Genomic DNA, 20,068 nt, shown 5'->3' with positions numbered 1-20,068 from the left:
GGTTTGGACATTTTTTTCCAGTAAGCAATGAAACAAAGTGCATGAACCAGTAATGACAAAACTGCCCATTTCAGAGCATTTCGACCATAAAAGTCCTTCAAACTTCTGCCATCACAATCCGCCAATATCAACCAATATGCATAACCTCTGCAGAAGTAAAAGCCTTCTGAATAATTCCACATTAAAGAGATCTGTAACTAATAAAGAGGTTACTACTAGCAAACAACTTTATATTTCAGTGTTTCATCTACAAATTCAGTGCTTGCTGCCCTTGGAGAATAAATTGCCTGTTACATTAAATAAATTGCTAAACTGCTAATATTGTATAAGAAAATCAATGGATACGTTTAAAGTGGAGGTGGGATTACATCACGGATCAGCTCTGAGCCCTTTCTTATTTGTAATGGTGATGGACAGGTTGATAGACGAGATCAGACAGGAGTCCCCGTGGACTATGATGTTTGCAGATGACATTGTGAGAGTAGAGAACAGGTGGGAGAGACCCTGGAGAGGTGGAGATATGCTCTAGAGAGGAGAGGAATGAAGGTCAGCAGGCCTAAGACAGAATATGTGTGTGTGAGTGAGAGGGAGGGTAGAGGAATGGTGAGGATGCAGGAAGTAGAGTTGATGAAGGTGGATGAGTTTAAGTACTTGGGATGAACAGTTCAGAGTAATGGTGAGTGTGAAAGAGAGGTGAAGAAGAGAGTACAGTCAGGGTGGAGTGGGTGGAGAAGAGTGTCAGGAGGGATTTGTGGCAGACAAGTACCAGTAAGAGTGAAAGAGTGAAAGGGAAGGTCTACAAGAGGGTAGTGAGATCAGCTATGTTGTATGGGGTGGAGACGGTGACATTGGCAAAATGTCAGGAGTCAGAGCTGGAAGTGGCAGAGTTAAAGATGTTAAGATTTGCACTGGGTGTGACGAGGATGGACTGGATTAGGAATAAGTATATTAGAGGGTCATCCCAGGTTGGAAGGTTTGGAGATAAGCCAGAGAGGCAAGATTACATTGGTTTGGACATGTGCTGAGGTGGGATGCTGGGTATATTGGGAAAAAGATGCTAAGGATGAAGCTGCCAGGTAACAGGAAAAGAGGAAAGCCTAAGATAATGTTTATGGATGTGTTGAGAGAGGACATGCAGGTGGTTGGTGTGACAGAGCAAGATGCAGAGGACAGGAAGGAATGGAAACAGATGATGCGCTGTGGCGACCCCTAACGGGAGCAGCCGAAAGAGAAGATGAAGAAGAGGAAGAAGAAGAGAATGGATGGCAATCCAACAACAGGTTTATATTTACAAGGCATCTCACAAGACTGCAGAGCTCTACCCACTTAATGTCAACACAGTATCAGCAATCCATCTAAATGGTGTGGGAGTAGAACCCGCAGCTCTCTGCATAAAAATCAAGTGGGCTACCTGTTGTGCTACTAACAGTGCTTCCAAAGTTGCTAGTGCAAACAGTAAGAACCATTTGCTACACAAAACAGTTGCACATGGAAAACAAACTTAGCATGAGCAGCAGTAAACTTTTCTTCCCTTGAAGCTCACAACTCCTTGCACATGTACAGAAGCTAAAAATTCCTTGCAAATGCAAGGAAACTCACAATTCCTTGCAAATGTACTGGAACACACAATTCTTTGAAAATGCAACAAAACTCATAGTTGGTATAGAGGATTTGGCTCTTGTCACTTGGTAAATAAGGTACAGGGTTTGAGCCTGGTTAAATGTATTAACATGTTACTTCTAATGAGGGAATTTCACACACATGCACATTTGTTAGGAACTTGTTTCTTAAAAAATCTGTTCCAGTTTAAATATCTGTGCGTCATCCAATGGATGCACAAACAAACACTATGAAGGACACACTTTGTGTGTATTCTTAAAATAGAAATGCAAGTTTTTCGTGGGCCCCACCCAAGCTTGTGGGTCCCAGATTAATGCCTATGTTGGCAAGTACTAGATCTGGATCAGGTTATACAGGTATACATAGATAGATATACACACATATATATATATTGAATGAGAGTGATTATGCTTGTGTAACTAATTTTACTTATGTTGTTCTATGGTTCACATTGTTTCTTTGTGTTTGTATATTACTGTCTTCCTGGCTATGACTGCTATGGGTCCTTCCAGGATAAGTCTAACCCCAGTTACCAAGCAAAAAAAAAAAAAAATATATATATATATATATATATATATATATATATATATATATATATATATATGTCTACTGCTTTTATTTCAATTACACTTGGTCGAAAATGATTACAGTCTGCCCACTTCACTGAAAGCTAATTTAATCAAAAACTCATTTGGTCGAATCCCATTTGGTTGAAAATGGAATATAGCCCCTGCCCCACTGCAGTCGGACCCTGGAGTAAAAATATAAAGTAAGGGGGGATATGGGGGGCACAGCCCCCCACATTCTGCAACTACTTTTTACTGACGTTATATGTTTCAATGTATACTTTATGGATACACATGTATATAATAGTGAATATACTGCAATTATGTGGGGGGCTATGACCACCACACCCCCCAATGTGGGGGCTGCCCCCACACACCCCCTTACTTTATATTCTCACTCCAGGTTTGCACTGCAGTGGGGCAGGGGCTATATTCCATTTTCAACCAAATGGGTTTTCAGTGAAATGTATTTTTGGTGAAGTGGGCAGCCTGAAATCATTTTCGACCAAGTGTAATTCGACTAAAAGCAGTAGACCCATATATATATATATATATATATATATATATATATATATATATATATATACATATAGGTCTATATTGCTTGCTCAAAATCCCAAAATCTTGAACAAGCAACATCAACACCCATAAGCACGAAACTGCACTACCGCGAAATTGCATTTTCTCAAAAGCCGGTTTTCCAAACCAGCAAAAAAACAAAAGAAATATTGATAAAATCAGTATTTTGCAGGGGGAAAACCTCCCTGCACCCCCCATGTGGGGGGCTGCTCCCCCGCCCCCTCTACTTAAATATACCAACTCCGAGATCGCACTACAGTGCAGTAATGGGAAATATTCCCGTTACATGCTGTATTCAGATCTCCATGCAGTCCGGTCGAGCTTTCACAAACTCGATCATATGGGGTCGGCCATATGAAGTTCGAGATTGTGGGAATTCAACCATTTGCAGTAGACACACACACACACACATATATATATATATATATATATATATATGTATATATATATATATATATATATATATATATATATATATATATTTATATATATAAACAATGTGTGTGTGTGTGTGTGTGTGTGTGTGTGCATGTGTGGGTCCCTATCAGTTGATCAAGTTTTCAGAAACTCGAACTCCATATGGTCGTTTTTGAAAACTCAAAGTTATTGAATGGGGATTGCAGTACAGTGAGGATCAGGAATGTACACTTTTCCTCACTGTAGTGCAATCCCAGAGTTATCATATACAATTTTCAGGGGGTGTGAGGGGTGCAGGGGGGGGCTTGCCCCCATGCAAATACGTAAAAGAGGTAGATTTGTTTTTCATGTTCAAGTTTAATGCTTAATCTTATGGTTTCTTCGATTTTTTTTTTCAAGTTTCCGAAAAATCGATTATCGATTATCTAATACAGATCCGTATATATAAATCGATATATAGATATATATACAATATATCTACATCTAAAAATCTGTGATCTAGAAAATGAAAAAGGTAAAGAGATCAACATACTCTGTTGTGCATTTTCTCATTTCTGTGTTGTGAGTTCCTTGAATTCCTGTTTTGTTATAGCATTTACAGTGGAAAAGCTGACATCTGGAGTGGTTATATTGCATTTTATTTATCCTTTTTTGTCTGAGTTAGTCCCTCAAGGCTAGTGGCCTCTTTTCAGATGAGATCCTGGGTGGTATTCACACCACTAAGGGAAATGTATGCAACGCATCAGGGAAATTTCCCTAATCTTTTCAATGGGTGCCATGGGATCTTATACATCCACGTAAGTTACAACTAACTCAAGCAAATGTGACCTCAGTTTAACGTCTTATATAAAGGATGACACGCTCAGTAGTGCAGCAAACCCCTACAGTTATACTGCAGTGTCAACAATCTGAAAAATTAAGCCAGTTATGAACAAACAGATGTCTGGTCTGCCAAAACCCAAGACAAGAATGCTACTGGTTATGCTATTACACTGTAATACAGCCTTTCTTCCTCTGCAGTATTGTTACCGTTTTACAGAGCTTGCTGTTCTGAGCTGAAGTTTCAGCTTTTACTTTTTTATTTTAAGCAGTGGATGACAGTGAGTATAAATGGGCACTTAGTTTTTCTGTTTATGTAGTGTGTTCTATATTTATGGAAGTCTTCTAAGTCAGATTAAACAGTAATCTTAAAATAAATATCCCCATTTATTGACAAGGAAATCAATGACCTGGAATGTTTTTATAATTATGTTTTATTTTTCCTTCTTCCTCTCTGTATCATAATTGCAGAAGTTTAAGACTCCCTGGAAAAAGTTTTTCACCTCAATGCCAGTCTATGCAATTATCGTGGCCAATTTCTGTAGGAGTTGGACGTTCTATCTCCTTTTAATTAGTCAACCTGCATATTTTGAGGAGGTCTTTGGATTTGAAATTAGCAAGGTAAGATGCTACTATCTTTTTATTTCATGAGATACTTCAGAGTAACAGTGTTGTAGATGTCAATGCTTAGGTTTTAAGTTATAAAGATTGAAGATGAATACATTTGCTTTACAACAATCTTTGGTGCTTAAAAGTAATGAAACAAAAACAACAACATTTTTACAGTAAACCAGGCTTTGTCTCATTAAAATTCTTAGGAAAATAATAGGTAACATACTGTGAGAGTGAATAGTACAGACTCCATAGGTCGTGTGACCTTCCAGACCAGGGTATTCCTAATGGCAAACAGATGAGCCAAATTAAACTGATAAAAATCTGCATTATTACACTGCCAAAGTAAAATGTTCTTTGTCCTGTGTGAAGTCATGCACATAGAGGGTACAGTAATCCATCAGAATTACTGAAATAATATATATTCTTGGAAACTAAAGAGGATACTTTAGAGAAGTAGTTACATTATACTGAAAACACAAATTGGTTTAACTGTTCAGCCATTAATGGTACTGTCATACAGTACATGTCTATCCGTTAGCTCTCAACTGGAATGCTTTCTGTACAGAATCTGTACATCATCCCAACATCCATGTGAGAATTTGCTAGTCTTGATAAGTTTCCTATCAAACATCAAAAAATGTACCATAAGTGTATAGTCCACCCTCTAAATTGTACTTATACATGCCATATTGTAGTTTTATTAGGAAACAATATACAAATGTCACACTGCACTGTTGTCTATTATACTATCTTCTTCTTTCGGCTATTACCGGTTAGGGGTTGCCACAGGAGATCACCTGTCTGATCATGATTGGCAGTGGAGTTTTACAGTGTCGAGTTGCCAGCCTGGTGCCCAACCTTCCACAGAAGGCACACACACACACACACACACACACACACACACACACACACACACACACACACACACACACACACACACAGTCAATTTAGAGTATGCAATCCACCTACAGCATGTTTTTGGGAGGAAACCGAAGCACCTGGAGGAAACCCACGCAACCACAGGGAAGACATGCAGACTCTGCACAGAAGGCACCCCAGCTGAGGATCAAACCAGAGAACCTCTTGCTGCGAGGCAGCAATGCTAACCGCTGCACCACCGTGGCCACCCTGTTGTCTATTATACTATACATTACTTATCTGCAGCTGAATTGCTCTAGTGATAGATGACTTCTTAAGGTTTCATAATAAAGTGGTGAGTAGCTAATTGTCTTGAAGCCTATGGTGAGTGATACAATGCATCCTTATTCCCTAATGCAGTTTGGACATTGTTTACATGGTCCATAATAAGGTGAGTTTCATTTTCCTGCTATGAATAATCCAAGTACAGAAATGCAGAAGCAGGCCACTGCAAAGCCTGGGCTGTGATATATTGTTCAGGTTACTCTTTGGAATAACTTGTAATGTAAATTATAACATTTAATATCTTATCTGGTAGTGTGTTCTTAGGAGTTCTCAGAGGTTTTATAGAAATGTATTCTTAAAGTTTAACTGTTTTGTTTTATTTCAACCTGAAACGCCTTTAGCGTGAGTAGGATTTAACACTTTTTTCCATTCTTAAAGTTTGGTATTTCTTTTAATGGATTCTTAATGTGTTATTTAACAATGCATTTTCAGAGATTGTCTAAATATAAGAATGTAACTATTTTTGATATTGCAAAATGAGTATTTTGGATGGAAGCTAATTGCTTTTTTTTTTTGCAACAGTGGGAGAATTGCTTTGAAATTAACTGTCATTTGCAATATTTCTGAACTGCTGTGTGAATTTCATCTTATTTTTCTGCAACAGCTGGAGGTGTAATTTTTTAAACATTAGACTGTTTTAACTTCATTTAGTTTCACAGATATATTAGCATTAGTTTGAGAAAAGAATACGTGCAAGTGAAAACACATCATATTTTTTACTTCATGAGTTCTACAGCATTTCCCCTTCTTCCGATAACTGAATATAAACATTTGATTCATGAATCTGCATTTCTGAAAATTTTTTTATCAATAGCCAAGTGGATTTCTGCAGTTCAGAAAAGGATGAAAGGAAGTTTTTTTCCCAGGCAAAGATCCTTGTTGGTCATAGGATCATAAGATCATAGAAGATTACTACTTTATCAACCTGGACGTCATTTTAAGCCTAGCCATTTCATCCCAATGTAAGACCATAAAAATGCAAGTCAGCACACAAAATTTAATTTAGTGATGACTACCCATGTTCAGGAGGGTTGTGGGCTCTATCCCTGGTAAGAATTATTGATGCCCCATTCACTCATTAATGGCCTTGGTCACATCTTCAAATAAATCCATCAGATTTAACAGGTAGGACCTGCCTTTCACAAAGCCAAATTGGGTAGGATCCAAGGTTTGGAGGTCACCTATGTCTTTTATTTATGAGGTCCATAATGATATGTTCCATGACCTTACAGATGAGGCTGGTCAGGCTTATGTGTCTGTAATTCCCCTGATCTGTTGCTAGGCCACCTTGGTAGAAGGGAATCAATATTGCAGTTCTCCATTCCGCCAGAATAAAGCCTGTGGTTAGGCTATGGTTGAAAAGTGTACTTAGGGGTGATGCTAGTTTATGTTTCAGCCTGTTTAGAAGAGAGCCTGGGATGTCATCTGGTCCCATAGAGGCTGTGTCTTTTGCCTTGCACAAAGCTTTGAAGACCTGCTCTTTAAATATGTAGGGTGGGGTGGAAGTTTGGGGAAGCAGTTTGATATAAGGAGGAGATAAGGGAGTGAAATTTTTGCCAAACCTATCCACTAGCAGGTTTGCTATCTCTTTGGGGTTGGTATGTATGATACCGTTGGCCACTAGTTCTGCACATGCTTGGGTCCTACCCTTTACGTTATGTATGTAGCTGTAAAAAGCCTTATAGTTATCCTTGGCAGTACTTGCCAAGTTTCTCTCAAAGGAGCCCTTGGAGGATTTGACAAGTTGCCTTATTTGCCTGTTGAAGTTGAGTAGGGTGCTTTTCCATTGTTGGGGGCCTTGCCTTTTCTTTCTTGGACAGCAAATTTTTGCATTTATTGTAATGTTTGTTGATGCTGGATGTCCACCATGGCAGCTTGCTTTTACTTGGGGCTCTGGCTTGGATTCTTTCTGGTATGGCCGAGTTTATACACTTATGCAAGTGATTGTACAGGGGTTTAGTGTAAGCTTTGGCATAGTTACTACTTCCAGCTTGTAGTGGAGCTTGGAATGCATTTATACCTTCCCCTAGACGGGTGTATTTTGCCATGGTGAAGTTTTTTAGTCTGATTTCACCAGCTCAGAGGTGACTGATTTCTGGTCAGTTTTAACTAATAAGGGTCTGATGGTTGCAGCAGTGCATCTGTTTGACATGTTGGGGAGGACCAGATCCAGAATGTTTGTTCCCCTTGTTTCTTGTTGGGGTACGGACAATTTGTTCCAGATCATTTGAATTAACAAAGTCAAGGAACTTTTACACTAGGGAGTTAGGGCTAGCTAGCTAAGGTTTCCCAGTCGATGGTGGGATAATTGAAATCCCCCATAACCAGCGTGTTCAGTAAAATTTGGATTGTCTCGTGTTTGGTCAAGTAGGCTTCATTGGTGTCATGACCCATGGAGGAGATCTATAACTGGCTGTTACTTAAATTGAGGTCTTACCCACCATAACCTAGACCTTGACTAACTGCATGGAGTTGTCCAGTCTAACTAGACAGGAGGTGTATTTATCTCACATATAAATTGAAACACTGCCTCCTTTGGTTTTCACACATTCATTTTGCGGTCTAAAGGTGGGGAAGGCACTGTAGCCTTGTAAGGCTGGGGTACTCTCTGAGGTCTTGAACTAGTTTTCTATGACAACACAGACATCTACATCTTCTAGTAATAGAAGTGTTTCCAGAGAGTGCAATTTTTGGTTTAAGCTCCTAGCATTTAGCAGCATGACACTTATTTTGTTATGATTGGTTAATTTCACATTGGTAATGTTGTTTTCAAGATCTTGCCTGAAAAAAGGCACTATTGGGGAGGCAAGAGCCCTTGCCAGTAGCCAAAAGCCTAGAGGTACTAGGTGCAAACCATCTCTGGCAAAGCAGCAAGGTTTGTTGGCTATGGCATAACAGGATGACAGGAGCTGAATCCCCTTTGAATGACACCAAAAACTGATTCAATCATTGAAATCAATATTTTTTTGTTTCTACTGTGGCATCATTCTAGGTGTGTTTAGTATGCTGCTCAAGGCCAGAGACATACCTGCCTGAGACACTTACTCAGAGAGCTCAACCATGTATCTCTTCATATAGTCTACTGAGGTACATCTCAGATTATTCACACCAGCATGAACTACAACAGAGTCATAACAGTACCTGTTGCTGAGAGACCGAAGTGCATGCATGATCTGATGAATCCTGGCACTGGACAGGCAGCTGACAAACTCTCTCTTTGTCCAGCCTGGTGAGTGGGACATCCATGTGTCTCAATATTGAGTCTCCTATGACAAAAAAAAATGTGGGGTTTGAGTGTTACGCCTTACTGGTTTGGTGGGCGAGACATTGGTGTTGCTATGTGTCATGGGTGTCGTTGGGACTGTTTTAGTTGTAGCAGTCTTGTGTTTTGGAGGTCTCTGATGTTTTGGTAAGTTTTTCGAGAGAACGTCTGTTTATGTAGATTTACATGTTTGATGAGTACTAAGTGTATGAGTAGTGGTACTATGAGCATATGTAGTGGTGGGTCAGTTGACAACCGTCTCTGTGTTACTGTTTCTAGTGAGAGAGCATGGATTCTAGATTCGTGGTGTAGATACATCTCTCGCATTCTGTACTAGAGTGTGTTATTAGTAGAAGTTTGCCTGTGTGTATGAGAATTGCTACACTGCATCAGGAGACCCAAGTCAACAAGGTTGGCAGGAGAAACAAGAGTAGTCCCAACTCTCCATAATGCTAGATTGAAGACTGTTGTCACTAGAGGTGGCTATTCAGAATCGATCATGAAGGAGTTCAGTGAATGGATATTTCTGCTTGAGTTTTAGGGACATTTTTTGACGTTAACTGTCTGACCTTGTGCGGTGCTGCTTGACGTACAAACAGGGCCTAAATACCAAAAGCTAAAAACATGGAAAAAAATTTAAAAAGATTTAAAAGGAACAATGAGGATGCTTATTCCAAGTCCTAGATCAGTCTCCCTTTGCCAGATAGGTTCCAGTCAGCACAATTCTCTTACAAAAGTGCAGCTAGGTCTCTTCCAATCCAAGATGGCCTGGGAAACATGCTAATAACAAACAAACCACTACAATCAGTTCCAGAAGCAGCACGCCTGTAGTTGGACTATGCTACAACTACCAGCTACCCTAGTTTCTGTGGGAAACACTAGAAAATGTTTAAAACAGCAGAAAAATAGAGAATGTATTTTAGTCAATTGTGTATTACCACACACTTTATTGGTACATAATTGTTTAGCACTGGTAATTATATGGTTTATGAATAAAATAAATGTTCAAAATACACAAAACTGTAATGGTTTTGCAGTTTGGTGCATTGTTTGACAAATCTGATCAAACATATCAAAATCTTAAAATTTGAAATAATTCTGTTATATCTCAAATGCATTTATTGTAAATCTCTCTCTCTCTCTCTCTCTCTCTCCACACCCCCTCACCCTCTGTCTTGAATAATACCTTACAGTGTACCCTAAATAACCTGAAAAAGCAAAGGGAATGCATTCAAGTCTAGGCTATAAATACAGCAAGTGTGTATACACTGGAGATCAAGTGCATGCAGGAAAGGAAGTTGTGACTAAATGACGGATGGGGAATTGTTCTACTTATGTCATCGACAGTTCCTATGAATATAATAAAAGTCTCTCTCTCTGTTGTTTGTTAATGTTAAACAAAATCCCACATTTTTCTAAATTTAGCTCAAACTCAGAAATGCAAGATAACTAAGATATGACGAACAGTATGTGAGAAAGGTGTAAGAATTCACATCTCACTTACATGGCAGATTTCTCTTCTGCATTTTATTTTGCAGTTCTGCACTATATCTTTAATTTCTCAATTTGCAAAGGAATAATTTGTTCATATGCTTTACTTAAAAAAAAAAAATAACTGATGGCATGATTGCCATTTGGATGTCTAATTTTCACAGCCACATACCTTTCATGTAAGCATAGCATATGCCCAGTAAAGCAAGTTTTTTCTAGCTGATGCAGAGGTGCTGATCAAAATGGTTTTAAGGCTGGAAATTACAAAAACCCATTAAATGATGTTTAGAATAAGTATTAATCATGATATGATCAAGGGAATGCTGAGTAATTTTACTAGAATGTAAAGATGGACTTCATTGCACAGCAATGTCATCTTTCTACAAAGATATAGCAGCTACATTTATTTTTAATAGTGCTTTTACTTCTCTGTAAAACAAACTCTGGCAGTCTTTACTTCTCACAGAATCCTTTCTGTCATGATGCCATTAAAGGTTGCATTGTTACAGTTCTTAGATGATATAATAAAACAGAGCAGATTTTCTTCATCTTTGATAGTCATTAAGAGTCATTTAATTTATGTCTGTCTACAGGTTGGTTTACTCTCAGCCCTTCCACATCTGGTGATGACAATTATAGTGCCTATAGGTGGCCAAATTGCAGACTTCCTTCGGACAAAACGAATCATGTCAACCACCAATGTTAGAAAGATGATGAACTGTGGGGGTAAGTATAGAGAATAAACCCGTTTGCTTTCCTAAGCTGCTGCGGGAGAAAGCATCGGCACTAAGATTTATCATTCATCTGAAGCATGATAGAGTGTACTTGTAATACTAAATGATGTCATGCCGAGTGACGAAAGTAAGTTACTTAGTGAAAGTAAATTTATCCTTCTTTCATTTAATGTATTTTCTGTATACTGGTACTTCAGTGCATATGCACACATTTTTATGTCAGCAATCTGGAACCAGCAATGCAATTACATGAACATTAATCATAATACATTTAATAATATTTACTAATATAATTTCTTATATGACAGACAGAAATATGATATTCAGCATATTTCATTTGTCCAAATTAAGCATTTGCAATGAATATTTCTGTATAAATGAATGAATGTAAATGTCACAAAGCTCAATATACCATTGAGTCAGAATGTCTCTTTTTCTTGCTTCAGTTTGAAATGTATACACTGTAGTCCATGAAAACAGCTTTTCCCGATTTTTAAACAAGTTGTGAAATGAGAATGTCCAGCTAAAATGTGGATGTGATTATGTGAAAAGACATAAGGCAGATGCGACTTTACAAAGAAGGTGGGAGATTGGCGCTGAATAAACAGAAATAGTGACAGTTGATACACACACCAACCTCACAGAAAATTAGGAAAACGAGGGTTAATACAGAGGATGAGGATGCTGAGGATTTATTGATGATTTATTTACAGGGACAAAGGAAAAGTTCTTTCTTAGAACAAAGTATGAAGGGCAACAGAAACAAAAATCCATTTCATCCACAACTTTCTTTCAATTGATCAATTAACAGCTGTAGAAATCCTCCAAACTAGTTTTTCCAAAGCAAAACTAAACTTACAATCTCAAGAATTGCCATCAGTCTTCATTAGACAGGTACACAGGCAAGCAGGAGCAAGTTTCACGGGTTTCTCAATAATTTCTTTCCCTGTTCAGACTTCAGTGACTCGTTCCAAACTTAAGATTTCAGGAACTCTTTCTAGACAACCTTCTGTAGCACCCCGGTAAATCCTCTTCAGCATCCTCACTTCACTATTTCGAACATCCATTACATAAGCTTACAGTAGCTGCACCTGTTCCTCATTATTTGCTATTGAGTTCTTGCCTCTTTATTGTTTACCTGCCTGATCTGCAGTGGTCTTCCAGAACAGAAGCAATGTTAAAAGCATCAGCATTACCAGACACAACCCACAATATGCAGTGCATTCAGCAGATTCAAAAATCACATGATCACACATTGCCATATTTTTTCCTTGTGAGATTATGGGAACAGTAGGGAGTGGGGAATTTGCCCTTTCCCAACTGTAGTATGATGTCAGAATTGCTATAAATAATGGGCAGGGGGTTTGCCTCCCTGCAAAAAATAATATTATATATATTTGTTTCACTTGAGTTGGAGATATAGCAGTTTTGCCTGATCTGTTGTGTTTCAAAATATTGAAGTGTCACCTATCTATCATAGGTTCATAGTAGGTTCATATACTAGGCATCCAGGGCATCTAGCTGCTGGCATTTACAAGCCTAGCCCATAGTTTTACCTTGTTTTACCTATGGGGAACTATACTATGTTTTTATGTGCCTCTGTTGTGACTGAGTAATCCCTGGGTATAGATGTGATCTAAATCTGCGATCTCCCATTCATTGATTTCTCTTTTCTCTTGCCGAGGTGCTCTGCCTCTCTCTGCCTCACATATTCCATTTTATAGGAGAGTCTTGGGGTGATGAATCTATCCAATCTATCCCTCTAATTAATAGCCGTGTCGGGGTTTTAAAGTCTCCGCCCTTGGCTCTGCCGGACGGAGATTTTTTTTGTGGTTGATTCATATTCATCAAATCTGTTTGACATGGCCCTTGTATTTTAGCAAAGGTCAACCCTCTGAGCAGCGATGCGACTGAATGAGAGCTGAGTTCTTTCTTTCGGGGGGCATAGGACAGATGTTTGAGACCCTTTATCCTTTTGGTGAGGAACTTTTGTGGCCTCTCCAGCTGCTGCATAATCTATCTATCTATACCTATATATCTATATATATATGCGCACACACACAATTTATATATATGTATATATATATATATATATATATATATATATATATATATATATATATATAAATATATATATATCTATATATATATATATATATATATATATATATATATATATATAAATATATGGATCTAGTTCACAAAAACGAAACCCCATAACACCAAAATCCACAACACCGAGACCACATGCACAAAATCCCATAACACCAAAAACACACAACCACGTTAAAACACATACATAGCACACACATACACACTTGCCCCAAACTACCTAACACAACATCCTACAATACAGATAGGCAGGGGGCCAAGCCCCCCTGCACTGCACACCCCCCTTCTTTAATATTTTAACTCCGAGATCGCACAGACACACAAGGCAAACTCACACCCACACATTACAGTCCCTCACACACACACACCACAGTCACATCACACACTTACACACACCACTAACACTCAAACATATACTTACACAAAGATACTTACCTGCAGCACAACACCAGAAGCACGAAATTCAAAATCCCGTAATACCGGGATTTTGAATTTCGCACTTCTGGTCTTTCGATGCAATGGGATTTCGTTCATGTCATCTCAGTGATGTGAGTTTCGGTGTTCTGGGGTTTCATTTTTCTGAAGTAGACCCATATCTCTCTCTCTCTCCATATATATATATATATATATATATGGATTCCATACATTTGGTCGAATTACACTTAGTCGAAAATTATACCAGGCGTTGCAGCTCACTTGACCGAAAGCTCACTTGGTCGAAGTTCATTTGGTCGAAAATGGAATATACCCCTGTCCCATTGCAGTGCAACCCTGGAGTCAGAATATTAAATAAGGGGAGGTGTGGGGGGCATAGCCCCCTACATAATTTTAATGTATTCACTATTATAAGAAGGTATATCCATTAGAAATGCATTAATATATATATCTTTAGTAGAAATTGTTAGCATAATGTGAAGGGCTGTGCCCCCCACACCCCTTATTTAATATTCTCACTCCAGGGTTGCACTGCAGTGGGGCAGGGGCTATATTCCATTTTCGACCAAATGAACTTCGACCAAGTGAGCTTGCCTTTATTATAGCGAAATTGGTTGAAAAGGAGAAAAATGGTTCACTGACACTGTCTATAACCACTTTAAATAAGTGTTAGAGACAATGAACTGCCAATGTTAAGAGGCAGCATCAAGAGAAGCAATTATAATGGAGACCACAGTCAGCCAGGGGAAGACTGAGCTATCTCAGTGCACAGAGTGTACTGGGAAGCAAAGTGTTTCATCTGCTATGGTTCAAACAGAACTTACTCATTGGAAACCATAATTTAGAATCTTTCATCTCATTTTTATTTTTTTAATATATATAGGGTGTGGAATGCAGTAATAGTAAAGTAACAAGGCCCATTTGTCACATAAAGATTGCACAACATACAGTGAACTGTGTGCCTTTCTGAAAGCCATAATAGAAAAGGGTGAATAAAGTGTTAGAAAGTTAACACAGAAAGAATGTAAAGATGGCGAAGGGGAAAGGATTGTGTGGAGTGTGAATATTGGTGCTGGTAGTGGACAAGCCAGGTAGAGAGACAGACAGATAGAAAAGTGAAGGGGTGTGGTCCACTTACCTCCGCTAGGGGTATGGAGAGTTCTAAGCACTCTGGGAGCACATAGGGAAAAACAATTTCTATAGAGGAGAATGGAAAAAACAGTGCCCATGCTTGAGAGGGTGGGGGTGGTACTGGTCTCTGGATATGTCTCTTGCGGAAGTGAGGGATGGCCAGTGCAGATAACCCATTTCAAGTCATCCATTGGCGCTGTAAGTCAGTCATCTGGGGGGAATGTAGGGAAAACTTAGAAACTCCTTAAACTACCATGATGTCTGCCTGAATGATGGCCATCACCCAGGTAATACTGAACTATTGGGCCAATTGACCAATAGGGGACTGATGGTCAAGTGGCAGTGAAGGCAAAGAGCATGAAAAAAATGTGTAATACAATAGCATAATGGTTTTACTAAAAACATTACACCTTTATGAAAGGGTTACAGTACAGCTGAAAGTGATCACCTGCATGCCCGTATCAGTTGGATATATATAAAAATGGGTCTACTTCAAAATACTGAATTGTCATAACATTGAAACTCAAAACATTGAGACCATAACATTGAAACAAAGAAAACTCAGAACACTGAAACTTTGCATTATAAGATTGAAAAGTACAACGCACATGTAAATAACAACCCCTTCACCTATAACAACACCTAACTAACAAACACATTTTTGCTACATTTCTGCAGGGATGGAAGCCCCCCTGCACCCCCCACACTCACCATAAATTAAATATACCAACTGCAAGCTCACACTACAGTGGTAAAAAAGTTAATTTCCTAACCTCACCATATCTCGATTACCATACAGAATGTAAATATAATGTCTAAATCACTTACCTTTATGGCCTAAAACACACACAGATTGGCAAGATAAACACTTTTCCCTTACTCACTTCTCCCAGCACTTTTCAGAACACTAACAGCTTCCATGAAAGCAACACATCCATACGTTTACATTCTGTATGGTGATCATGTTACAGTAGGGTTAGGAAATAAAATTTTTTCCACTGTAGTGCGATCGAGGAGTTGGTATATTTAATTTACGGGGGTGTGGAGGGCAGAGCCCCCCACATGGGGGGTGAACTCCTGCAGAAACATAGTAAAAAGTGTGTTACTTAGTTTGATGTTTTTATAGGTGGAGGGGATGTTATTTACATGTGCGTTGCAGTTTTATATGTTATGATGCATACTTTCAGTGTTCTGAATTTTTGTTGTTTTGGGTTTTCAGTGTTCTGGATTTTTGATATTATGGTCTTAACGTTTTGAGTTTCAATGTTATGACAATTCAATGTTTTGAAGGAGATCCATAAAAACACACACACACACACACACACACACACACACACACACACACACACACACACACACACACACACACACACGTGACAGAATATTATGCAGATGGAGCAATTTGCTTGAATAATGTTTTGAAATGAATTTCATATTTTTATATCAGTTTATAATTATTTGCTCAAAATTTCTGAGTTTGACTACATTTGTCTGAACATGGAAGTTACTCCTGTGCTGTTTCCTCCTTTACATATAATGTAATCTCAATGCTCTTATGTCATTGTTTACGTGGTGGTCAGTTCCTGCAGCCTACTGTAGAAAGATCAAGACAGCTTTTACATCATCAGTCACTGATTACTTTACCTCTAGTGTACAGAAACCTTGTAGTGAGACTAATAAAGATGGGGGTGGGGGGGGGGTGGCAAAATCTTTCCATCTGTGACTGGTCATCTTGCAAAACAGTAATGAAGAGGATCCACTTATCTCCACTAGGGGGTGTGGAGCAGACCTGAGCACAAAGCCAAATGGCTTCCTACAGTAACTCAAAGAAGTTTTTTTTTTGGCTCTTCACTGGAAGAGCTGAGGGTGTGTGTGGACATAGTGCGGTTAGGGTTGCCACCTTTTCAAATGCACAAAGTGGGACAGTTGTGGTACAAACATCAGATTTTGCAGGCCAAAACATACCCACGGCTAGTACAAAGGACAGAACGTCACTTTTTTGCACAAATAAAAGCTTATTATTGTAGCATTTTAGTTGCTTATTCTGTTTCTGATAACATTTAGGTGTTTCAGTTACAGAATAACTGTTTTATGTAAGTATTACATAAAAACAGGAAATAATTAAAATCTCAGGACACTGGCCATTTTTACAATTTTTGTGCAGGACACAACTGCCCAAAGAGGGACTGTCCCTCGCAAAGTGGGACAGGTGGTAACCCTAAGTGCGGTGTGATTGTCTGCATTACTTTAGGAAGCCAATTGGCTTCATAATGTAATCTAAAGACATCTAAAGACATTTTCAGACACTCTCTATGCAAGCTGTACAAATAATGATCTCAGCGTAGCTTTATCTGTTTGGTCTTCTATGGTCAAGTCGATAAATACACCGCGTAGTGCCAAGTGATGCCTTTGTGACTATACATAGGATCATAGCAGGTTACTAGGCTAATGGTCCCAGGGCTCTTACAAGCCTAGCCAAGTTCAACTCATGTTCCCAAGAGTATCTGGTTCAAGTAGACACTGAAATCAGCACCTAGTGCACCAGTCCAAAAGGGACACAGGTGGAACCCCCGGGGTACATTTCCAGTTACCCATCCATTTGTCCAAATTGCGCTTAAGTAGGGCAACAAGGGGCTTTGTTTAACGTGAAAAGGAAGCTTTCGCCAAAGATGGGACAACCTCTGTGAGACATATCTGTCTCTCCAGCAAGTTCTGTTGATGTCACAAACCAGGTTAAGGGCCTTTGAACGAGTGACCCATGTGTCATTTGACTTGCGAATGTGGAGCATTTCCATTATAGCTGGATCAGAAATTGTTCTATATTCAACAACATGACTAATCTCAATAACCAGCGACATTAGAAACACTGCTATAATAATTGGCAATAAGTGCAGGTTGGCATGACCAAGCCCATTCAAGCTGAAACTTTATTATCTTGGTGTGTAACCCAAGCTACCTCAGACTTAAATTATTAACCACTTTGGCCTTACCACCAAGCCCAAGTACCATTTGCCTTACTAAAGGCTTTAACCACCACTCACCTTACCAAACATGAAGAGGCCACTGCATATAATCGGGGGAATTTGAGGGGAAAAGACATGAGTCAACTGCCAACTGGTATGCTGGGCATGCTCCCCCCCACAGCAGCCTCTGAAGCAAACTTGATACATCAAGTATAACTTGTGCTACAATCAAAAACATCTCTAAAAAATTCTTCATTTAATAAGGTAAGTTGTAAATCAAATAAATCAAGTCTCAGATATTCAAGTGTACCCCATCTGAGCTATAAAAGTCTTTACTGGAAGAGATTAAATCAGAATGTTCAATCACCTGAAATGTAGTGTCCTTGGCAACCTGAGCCACTTCTGGATCTTTCTACTGCTGCTTTACTCTCGGCTCTGTAAAAGTCTAGCTAGTAAAATCTTTATAGGGACTGCAGTTGATATGTAAAAATGTTCACAATGGACTATGCCGTGACTGTGTGCTAAAGGCCCACTGATTCTTGAAGGGTCTTCAGCTACTTGCTGAGCCACTATTCTGATGAAAGAATGTCCTAAGATCCAAACTGCAACATAAATCATTAATGCAACATACAATTACACTGTTATTGCCTAATGTATTACAGAAATGTATCAGACAATCACCTTCCCATTCTTTTGAGTACATTGATAGTGTGATCTTCCATTGTTAAATCAGATGTTCAGCTATTGCAAAAAAGAATGTGATGAGTACCCTCTGGGTGAAAAGCATTGGCAATTGGGGGCTTTCTGTAAGGTTAGGTCGATATCCATTATTGCAATGTGCCGTCCTGAGCCCCAACAAAAGAATCTACCAAGCAGCCTATCTTTCAAAGTTAATCTGTGCAATAATTTCACCCAGTGAAATGGGCAAGGAAGCAACAATTTACCATTGTTTAAATAGACTTGATGTCCTTTGCCTGTCTGATCAGACTTGGATTTAGCAACCCAGATTAACATAAAATCCCTGTCAATCACAGAGTCCTGCCAGGACAATGACTCTATCAGTTCACTTGCCTAGAACACTCCAGCATAAACATTTAAACAAGCTTGACCACAGAGTAAAGAGTAAAAATACTCTGATGACAAGTAGTGGCCCTTGACAACAGTATCCATAATGTGATGGACTGTGGGCTTCCTGGGGTCTCTTACTGGTCCTTTTAGATTTCCACACCCCTTCAGGACTCTAGGGATAGCCAAATGCCAATAAACATCTGGAATACCCAAAACCCAAGCTAGCCAGCCCAGTGCTACCAAGTGAGCCTTCAACATACTGAGTCTAATTTGCAACATCTGCAAACCAGGAACTGTATGATCAAGGGGAGATCCCATCATATGAGGGAGCAGGGCAATCCCTGATAAAAGGCCTTGAAAGAATGCAAGGATGAGGAATATGCTCTTCTAGAATTCCAAGCCCATTAGTTAACCAGTAGTGGCCTACTACTCTTCTACAATATGACACACCTCCAGAGGTATGCTGGTTCCCAAAGGAGCTGCATCTGGGGCCAACTGATGAAACCTGGTAAACTGAATTTGGGAAAGAGTGTCAGTTATACCATTTTCACAACCTGCTGTATGGATACTAGAGAAGGTTAAATTAATTAAAATAAACAAAGCCAACAGTCTAATCACTGAGTGGACCCACTTCATCTTGGAAGACCTTTTGTTCAGAGCATGAAAATTGTCAGAACAGAAAGAGATCATGCGGTTCTTCAGTTTGTTCTTCCATAAGAAGGTGGCTACTCAAATAGGAAAAATCTCTCAGAAAATAATATCTTTCTTCCTGTCATCAAACCATGACTGTGGCCACCAAGTGGGAAACCAGCTGTCCTGAGGATAACTCACTATACCAAAGCCAGCTGCTGTGTCCATAAAAAGCTGAAAATCTACTGATGAAATCCATGAAGACTGCAAACATGATACCCCATTAAACTGACCAAGAAGTATGCCATAGTCAAAGGTCTTTGTTAACTCATGATATGATATGCACTCAGTGGTACTTAGGTTTACATCCTTTCAGGAGGTTAGAAATGGATCAATGGCCCTTCAGGAAAAATATACCAAGCC

The 20,068-nt window shown here is 39.1% G+C and overlaps 1 protein-coding gene across 1 annotated transcript in view; it reads left to right on the top strand.

Moving 5' to 3' along the window:
• SLC17A7 (solute carrier family 17 member 7) overlaps window positions 1-20,068 on the top strand; it is a 741,037-nt gene that overhangs the window by 623,553 nt on the left and 97,416 nt on the right. Inside the window, exons 8-9 of the mRNA XM_044059515.1 lie at window positions 4,473-4,622; window positions 11,166-11,298. Coding sequence (XP_043915450.1) covers window positions 4,473-4,622; window positions 11,166-11,298 — 283 coding nt within the window. The remainder of the gene's footprint in view (window positions 1-4,472; window positions 4,623-11,165; window positions 11,299-20,068) is intronic.

This window comes from Protopterus annectens, chromosome 17.part0, assembly GCF_019279795.1.
Source record: "Protopterus annectens isolate FY-2018-M chromosome 17.part0, PAN1.0, whole genome shotgun sequence".
NCBI classification, from domain to species: Eukaryota; Metazoa; Chordata; order Ceratodontiformes; family Protopteridae; genus Protopterus; species Protopterus annectens.
Note: the sequence above shows the minus strand (reverse complement) of the source record. Positions and strands in the feature narration are given on the sequence as shown.